Source organism: Gastrolobium bilobum, unplaced genomic scaffold (genome assembly GCF_033153095.1).
Source record: "Gastrolobium bilobum isolate Gb01-03AN ecotype WA unplaced genomic scaffold, APGP_CSIRO_Gbil_v1 utg7477, whole genome shotgun sequence".
Lineage (NCBI taxonomy): Eukaryota > Viridiplantae > Streptophyta > Magnoliopsida > Fabales > Fabaceae > Gastrolobium > Gastrolobium bilobum.
The window spans coordinates 205802-214434 of record NW_026896373.1 but is presented as its reverse complement, the minus strand read 5'-3'; the positions used below and the strand labels follow the sequence as shown (position 1 = coordinate 214434).

The 8633-nt window shown below is 32.4% G+C and overlaps 2 protein-coding genes across 2 annotated transcripts; both read left to right on the top strand.

Moving 5' to 3' along the window:
- The first annotated feature begins 3114 nt into the window (after positions 1-3114).
- On the top strand, positions 3115-4563 carry LOC133299435 (U-box domain-containing protein 54-like). Its single transcript, XM_061498890.1, has 4 exons — positions 3115-3243; positions 3831-3955; positions 4054-4169; positions 4281-4563. Exons 1-4 carry the CDS (start codon positions 3144-3146, stop codon positions 4519-4521), a joined length of 582 nt encoding a protein of 193 aa, XP_061354874.1. The 5' UTR covers positions 3115-3143; the 3' UTR covers positions 4522-4563.
- Positions 4564-6180: 1617 nt separating this feature from the next.
- On the top strand, positions 6181-8633 carry LOC133299434 (U-box domain-containing protein 35-like). Its single transcript, XM_061498889.1, has 4 exons — positions 6181-6585; positions 7589-7707; positions 8036-8151; positions 8231-8633. The coding sequence occupies exons 1-4, from the start codon at positions 6258-6260 to the stop codon at positions 8487-8489; spliced, it is 822 nt and encodes a 273-aa protein (XP_061354873.1). The 5' UTR covers positions 6181-6257; the 3' UTR covers positions 8490-8633.

Below are 8633 nucleotides of genomic sequence, written 5' to 3'. Positions count from 1 at the left end.
TGATCAATGGTGATTAGATAGGTAGTGGGTTGGCAGTAAATTTTTTTGTAGTAAGAATATCCCCCTCTTATATGTATATATACATATATGAAATTTTAATGTGATTTTTATGAACATTTTTATGTCATCTTTATAAACATTATTTAATGTGATCTTTATTATGAATAAGAAATTTTATCTTTTATATTTCAGTTTGGTTTGGGCCTATAAACTTTAGTTTGTAATTTGGTAGGCTTTATAAATCGTGTTAGGCTTTTTAGTTTTTAATAGACTAGTATAGGCTCTAAATATTTTATATAAGCTTAAGTTATCAAAGTTAAAGTCTGACCTCATATGACCCATTTACACTCCTAATGGCACTAGTTCCGTAGATGCGTGACTGATGTGGCAGGCTGACGCGGCAAGAGGTCATGTACTAATCAGGTGCGAGACATGCCCCGTATTGATTTTAGTAGGCATTTGATTGTATTAGTTTAAAAAAATTTATCCAATAAACTTAAGCAATTCTTTTATCCAACAATTTTAAAACATGTTTTTCCCCTTGATATTAAAATAAAGAAAAAAAAATTTAAGTATAGTTATTATCTGAATTCTAAGTCCTAACATTGTCTCTCGTTTAGGAGCCAGTATGTAGTAGTTCCAGTGCAATGCACTGCCAGAGAGAGAGGGGAGGAGAGAGGAGAGGAAGAGGGAAAAAAGGGGAGCAGAGAATTATTTTTCCTCGTTTAGGACTTCTTTTGTAAAACTAACAAAGTAATAATGATAAAATCATAAAATAGAGAAAAAAAATGAGTTTTATATTTGTTATGTTACATAACATAACTCTATTTCCTCCACACACAATGGAGAGAGAAAGTGAAATGATGAAAGGAAAAAAAAAATATATAGATCCCATTTTTTGACGTATGTGTAAGAAAGTGAAGTTATATTATGTAACTTAACAACGATAAAACCCAAAAGAAAATAATATATAAAAATACAAGACCTTTCGTGTTTTCGCTATACACAAAAGTCAAACTCATGGTTAAGATACAAGCACTTATTGCTCAGGACCTGAGAGGTTACTCTTACTCATATTTCTAGAGATGCAAATTCATGTGCAGATTGGTTAGCTAAGTCTGCTCTTCAGAAAGGATCTGAATTTTGGCATCATCAAATCATGCCAACTCAGCTTGCTCGTCTTTTTGATCAAGATCTCCATGGAATTATTGACCCTGGATAGTTTGTAGCTTGCTCATCTTTTTGATCAAGATCTCCATGGAATTATTGACCCTGGATAGTTTGTAGTTTTCTGTTGGTTTTTGTTTGGGGCTATGCCCCTTATTGTTATAAAAAAAAAAAAAAAAAGTCAAACTCTACCTTTGTTTCACGTCCTAATGCCAAATATGCAACTTAGGAAGGAGGAAGCAGTCTGTCTGATTGCTTATTCTTCGTCAAGAGAAAACCTTTGGTGCAATTGCTTTAGGTATATTCATATTAAAAAGAAAAAGTTCTTGGATCTTAAAAGTATTTATACAAAATAATATGGGTAAAATTAGAGAAAAAAAAATTTCTTTTTTAATAAAAAAGAATACTGAATTCGGTACTAAAGAAATTTCCCTTCATAAGGAAGAAATTTTTTTTCATTGAGGATCTTAGGCTGTTTTTTCTAAAATGCTAAACAAAAAAATTGCTTATCTAAAAACATATTTTTATAAAGAAATAGTTTCTAAAAAATAAATTGTTCTGTACACATATACATGCCACGCGTATAAAATGCAACTTTAAGTGTATACTAATAAAAAATAAAAATCAACCGACTAGCACGATGTAGTTTCTTAACCCCTCATTCAAGTAAATACAGTAAATACTTTTGTGAGATTGAACACAACTTTCAGCTATATTCTTAGGCACACACGTTTTATAATTAAATTGATCTCTTTCAGGTAAATAGTTTATGGGAAAACATTTTCTCTGAGAATTGTTTTTTTCCTACAAATGATTTTTCAATTTTTGTGCAATATTTTTTTTTAATAAATATGGTACCATATTGAAAATTGAAACACATAATGTATTTATTTATGGGTTATGTTTATCTTATTTTACATAAGATAAACAACTCTTTTACACACCCAAAAAGGAGTTGAGTCTCACCACTCTTTTTTCTCTCTCCTCTTACCTGGGGTCTCACTTATACTTTTATTTCTATAACATAAGATAATTTTTTCCTACAACATAAGAAAAATATATCTTTTTATTTATTTATCACTTTGGAAATTGAGCCAAACATATCAGTCAATATTATTAAATTTGGGCTCCCGTTTTTCCACCATGAGGGGAATTTAAGCCATTTTATCAATATGAGTGTTCTATATCAAAAAAATTTCAAATTTTTTTTGAAACCATTTCTGTATGAACAACGTGGTAAAAAGATTACTACACTGCGCCTAAATTTCAAACTGCCCAGCTTTAACCATGGTAGTGGTCCAAAATTCTTGGTCGATAGAGAATCAAAGTGAATTTACCGATTAATCACGAAACCCGGTCGATTAGTTATTGCAGTCGATCCGATTTCCGAAATTTTATGCAAAATATTAATAAAGTTGTAGGTTTATCACTAATATATAGTGTTGCTATTCTATTTATCATATATTTTTATATAAATTAATTTGAGCGATTCAACGGTGATATCACCGTTGATGAATGGGTAATTCATTAACCCCATACCTTGTTCTTAACAAAACAAAAAAAAAAACAAAAAAAGAGAAGGGAAGAAAATAATTAAACAAGCAAAGGGGGAGATTCTTCCTAATTTCTCATTTTCCTGTCTTTCCATCTTAATATTCAACAACATTTCATTCACGCCGCCACCAGAAAAAAAAGTAATAATATTGATCTCTTCTCTTCTAAACCCAAATATTAATTTGTTCTTCAATATTGCTAATATGTCGGCGCCAACGTTAACGGAGACCTTACACCATTCAGATGAAGGTGGGTCCATGGACATGGAATACCACGAAAACTCCGAAATGTTCAACTATGGTGTGAGTGAGATAGAGGAAGAGGACGACGAGACCCACCACCATGATGGGTCTATGGCCACCAATACCATTAATGAGGAACAAGACTGTGTTTATGTAGCAGTCGGTAAGAGCGAGACAAGCATGAAAGCTCTGTCATGGACACTCATGAACTTGGCTACTCTCTCCACCACACTTTATCTCATTCATGTATTCCCAGAGATCAACCACATACCAAATCCATGTAAGTCCCTCTCTTCCTTCCTAATAGTAATAAATTTCCCATCACTCTTCCTTTCTTTCTTTCTTTCTCTGTCTCAATCAATGGTAGATGCATGGGTTCAAGTTGGTCAAACCCAGTGCACTCATAGGCTAGGCCTACCTATAAGGTTGAAGTTGTGGGAAAGTGGTTGAAAATCTTGGAAGATGAGGTGGCAAAAAAGTCACGGGGGTGGAAACAAATATCTGCTAGCTATATATTGATCCAAAACTCTTATTTGATTGCCAACTTTTTTTCCTTTGGCATTTTGGTTTTTTCACTTCAAACTATGCATCTATTATGAGGGTACATGTAAAACGAACCATTATTTTCAGTAAACAAATGTTGTCCCATACCAAGTAAATGATTAAAGAGCAAAATCTAAATTTTGAGATTGTTCCTGTTTTGAACCAAAAAAAACGGAAATAAATTTTTAGAGTACGTTTCAGTGAAAATGCTAATTTCCTCAAATGTAATTTGTTATTAATAACCAAATCTCTCCACATGGATGATGGATCTAAAGGTGTGTGGATTAATGTGTCTTGCCACTTCGTTTCTGTTATACATGACAGTGGGAATAGGAATGGTTCCAAGGAATCAAGTGAGTGCTGAGCAAGTGGAGAGTTTTATGGCCCAAGAAAGAGGCAAGAGGAGAGAACTCCTCCACAAGTTCCTCCAATCATGCTCTAATTCCAAGGTACTGATTCTAATGAATATTCCAATTATAGACTAAACCCTTATTCAATTCCATAAAACTAAGAGATATATAAAAGTAACAAAAATTATTCAAAACAGGTTAAGGTAGACACCATCCTGATTGAGAGTGACTTAGTTGCAAAGGCTATCCTCGACCTAATTCCAATTCTTCAGATAAGAAATTTAGTGATCGGAGCCAACAAATTCCATCTAAGGTACGGTCTTAATTATACCATTATGTATCCAGGTAGAACTTCAATTAAGTTTAGCCTTACATATATAAGCATTTCATATTTTCAGCACTTACATTTTGGATCGATGAACAGAAAATCAAGATCAAGGAAAGGGAATGGCGTAGCCCATCAGATATTGCACAATGCACCACAAAGTTGCAAGGTGAGAATTATATGTGAAGGAAAGGAAGTAAATGAGGAGATGATGTCACCTCCTCCACAGACGCTTACAGCTCGAACCTCTGCTAATGACACTTCCATGACCAGAATTAATGAAGAAGATCAACAACATGATTCGGTTTCATGTATTTGTTTCAAACCAAAGTTTAGATGATTACTGTGTGTAACTGAATTGCAGCAACTTAAGCGGATACGTTCCATAGCTTAGTCAAGTTCTCTAACTCGTAATGAATGACTTTGAAATTTCAGCAGAGGAGATAAAAGCTAATTTTGGAAAGGAATAATCTTAGGGTTTAATATTTCTTTTGTAAGATATAAAATTATCTTCTACATATACATAAAAATATATAAATTCTTTTTTTTTCTCTTTTCTCCTCACATGACTCCATAAGGTGATGTTACTAAAGTAAAATATGTACTCAAGGTTCTTTTAATGGTCGAAATTTTTTATTTACTTTAACTTGTAATCATGGTTCCCTTTGTGTTCTATCTATCTTTTAAGAGCTCTTTCTATTTCTGATTGTCCTTCCATATATGACGTTTTTCATGGAGCTACCCTTGTTCATTTTGTTGTTACTTTTCCTTATCCTTTGGTTTTTTTTTTAAATCTTTTTTCGGTCAAATATGAATTCTCTCGGCATAGCTAGGTATGACGTACGTTTCAATAATATTGACAATATTGTTCGCGTGCAATTTTTCTGTATTCTTCATTATTTTTGTTGAAATATTTTAATCGATTCATCACTTCGCGATTAGTCTGATTTGAAGCGGATTTTAGGATTAAGACTTTAAACTACTCCTAAAGATAATATTGAAGAGGATCAAACATATTAATTATCACCTCCACCTACTTTGTTCTCTTGTGCGTATTCTTCATTCTTCAATAATTGTTTTCATGAATGTGTTAAAAAATTAATTTGGTGTTAAAATATTTTTTTAGTGTTACGTAATCATCCTTATGATCATAATTGTTTTCATATTAAACTAAGCATTTGACTTTAAAGGGGGTGTGCAGCCAGTTACGTCATGACAAAAGGCATATTCTGTTCGGCGTTCTCACTTAACTTTGAATATATATACAAGATATCTATGTACCTATTATACACGACTTTGATAATTTAAAAGCTAAGCTAGTCAATGATTGATTTACAGTTTTCTTTTCCCTTAGATGAATGCTTCTGTATAGAGTGTCAAACTAAACTCCAATTAATGCGATTGATTTTCTTTACATTTGATACATGCAACCAATTACAGTATGGGGTAATCTTACACGTATCAACCAACAACAGTCGGAGTAAAATTTGTACCGTAATTGTTATGGCCTGGAAGTTGTAGCTATCGTTTAAAGTCTTACTCTGTTAGAAATTGTCGATCAACTAGTCAAATGGTGTGGTCAAAGCATCAGATAATAAAAAATGATAAATAAGCATACCTCAAATTTGATATATATATATATATATATATATATATATATACGAATAAATAACTGGATGAAAAGGATTTGATATATTGCCACATATCTTAAGGGAAAACAAGGAAAAAGTCAAATCTAGTACGAAGGACTGCTGTTGTTGCTTTGATTATTCTCAGCCAAAGGTATACAAACACTCTATTGTATAAAAAAATAAAAAAATAAAAAATAAAACAAACTACCAAAAATAAATAAATAAATAAAACATACGCTGTAACCTATCCTTCTATCTTGTTATCTCTGCCCTCTAGTTTCGTCTTAATTACGTATACATAAATATAATGATGAAGCTCTAACCCAAAATCATAGATTCGTAGTCAACGTCTTTTTTCTTTTGTTTTTCCAGATCGATCACAAATCGATAAACGGTAAAAGAAACGAAATATTTGACGTAGAATTGGACAAGGCAAATATATATCATGTCAACAACAATATGGGAAACGGAGCACGATGATGAGTGCTTGCACTATGATTCCTCCAGCTGCAACCAATTGTTTGGAGACGAAGAAGATTCAGAGGAGTTGTTTGAGATCAATGTGAAGGAGCTTTTGGATGACTGTGAGAGCACTGTGTTCTCTCTTGATATTGATCACACAAACCAGAAAGATGTTGTTTATGTGGCAGTTGGTGGTGATGGAGATTCGAGCATGGAAGCGTTTTCATGGGCGTTGAAGCACGCCGTGACACCCTCAACCACCGTCTGTCTTATTCATGTTTTCCCTCAAGTCAAGCTCATTCCAAGTCCATGTAAGTCTTCTTCTTCTTTTCTACCCATTTTCTCTTACGCCTTCTTCCATTTTTCACTTCATTATAGTTATGTCGAAGAAATAAAATAACCCCCTTCAAGTTATTTTGGTAATTGGGATTTGATGATTTCTTGTAAAAAAATATGTTTGTGGTTATTTTCAAACCAAATTTTACGGATAATATATAAAATAACTCGTCATACTATAAGATCCATATTGAAATTCTATATCATAAACTTCATGTTCATTCATTAATTACTAATAGGGTTCGCTTTTTCTACAATTACTGCAGATAATTTATCTGCAGTAAGTCCAATACGATGTTTTGGGACGAAAATCATGCTCTTTTTTGTAATTTTAATTTATTTCAGGGTTATTATATTCTTTATAATTATAATTTTTTAATATTTCAATCCCAAAACGACGTTATTTTGAAAATAAATGCAAATAACTTATATGCAGTAACTGCAGAAATATTTTTCTTATAGTTTTATTCATAAGAAGATAAGAAGGTATTTATTGTTAATTTTCAAAATCATATTATACATACTAACATATTAGTAACAGAAAAATATTTCTGCAGTTAATGCAAATAAGTTATCTGTATTTACTTTCAAAACGACGATGTTTTGAGAATGAAAGATTAGAAAATTATAATTATAAAGATTATAATAACCCTGAAAGTTATCTGTATTTGTTTATCCTTCTAAAATGGTCAATTTAAAGAAAGAGCCCTTCTATTATCTCTGAGAAAAGTTTAAAATCTTAATTTTAAATCCATTCCAAATTTCAAATTAATCCATAAAAAATCTACATAGAATTACCGGCGGATAATCTCTTAAATAAAATAAAAGAGCCCTTGTTACTTCTTATCATCTTGATTGACCAGATGGTGTAAGCCATGGGTGGAAAAACAATATGTTGCCGCCATTTTAATAAAGTACTAATTAGCTATGTCTGTATGTGCTTGGCAATATTATATTATTTTGAATGTTCAATAACAGTGGGAAAAATTCCACGGAGTCGGGTAAATCTAGAGTATGTTAACATCTACTTGACCCAAGAGAAAGGCAAGAGGAAATTGCTCCTTCGAAAGTTCATTGACCTATGCATTGATTCAAAGGTACAGAAATCCCTGCTTTGTAAACGTAATATATATATATATATATATATAGGGCAGGATATTCTTACACCGATGTAAGAGTTAGAAGTCTTACACTCTATCTTGGTCATTGATCCACTTGTATTCAATGGCTCACATTACTAAAAAATTTGAGCCCTTAGATATAAGTGAGATCCGTGGACAAGATTGAGAGTGTAACTGTAAAATGATCCTGACCCATATATATATATATATATATATATATATATCATCTCAGTTCTTAAGGAGACTAGGCTTTTTAGCATTGATTGAAGATAGATTTAATGATGGGAACATTACTGACAAGCAGGTTAAGGTGGAGATGATGCTTATTGAGAGTGACAACGTAGCTAAAGCAATCGTGGACCTTGTCGGGAATCTTAATATAAGGAAATTGGTGATTGGAACTACCAAATCTAATTTGAGGTACGTACCAGCAGTTCATATGTGACTCAAAATTTATAATGATAGCATTTTCTAATTGTTTTATTATTTGGATGAGTAGAAAATCTGGGTCTAGAAGTAAAAATGCCATAGCGGACAAGGTACTCATAAATGTACAAGAAAGCTGTGATATTAAAATCATATGCGAGGGAAGAGAAGTGATTGACCAGATGATTGACAGCACTTCACCACCCTCCAGTGACACGGGCAGTTCCAGAGTTTCACATGATGAAGATGGATCCCGAGGTTTTGTCCCAATTAAGCGTTTTTGGCCCAATATGTTATGGTTATTTAGGTCCAGATTTTTATCACCGAGATGAGTAAATACTTTTTTTTTGGAAACAGATGAGTAAATACTAAATATGTATAAGAAGGCTTTTTTAATTTTGGGAGTGTTTTTAGGCTTGGAATATGCAAGTGACTGATTGTTGCTGTTAGGATTCAGTCGTACCTTAGAAAATAGA

What these genes read in the sequence shown, in the direction of transcription:
- LOC133299434 (XM_061498889.1), top strand. Translation starts at nt 6,258, where the DNA reads ATGTCAACAACAATATGGGAAACGGAGCACGATGATGAGTGCTTGCAC. An exon ending in ACCTATGCATTGATTCAAAG is followed by an intron (nt 7,708 to 8,035) that starts GTACAGAAATCC and finishes ACTGACAAGCAG; the next exon opens with GTTAAGGTGGAGATGATGCT. An exon ending in ACTACCAAATCTAATTTGAG is followed by an intron (nt 8,152 to 8,230) that starts GTACGTACCAGC and finishes TTGGATGAGTAG; the next exon opens with AAAATCTGGGTCTAGAAGTA.
- LOC133299435 (XM_061498890.1), top strand. Translation starts at nt 3,144, where the DNA reads ATGAAAGCTCTGTCATGGACACTCATGAACTTGGCTACTCTCTCCACC. An exon ending in CAACCACATACCAAATCCAT is followed by an intron (nt 3,244 to 3,830) that starts GTAAGTCCCTCT and finishes TATACATGACAG; the next exon opens with TGGGAATAGGAATGGTTCCA. An exon ending in GCCAACAAATTCCATCTAAG is followed by an intron (nt 4,170 to 4,280) that starts GTACGGTCTTAA and finishes ATCGATGAACAG; the next exon opens with AAAATCAAGATCAAGGAAAG.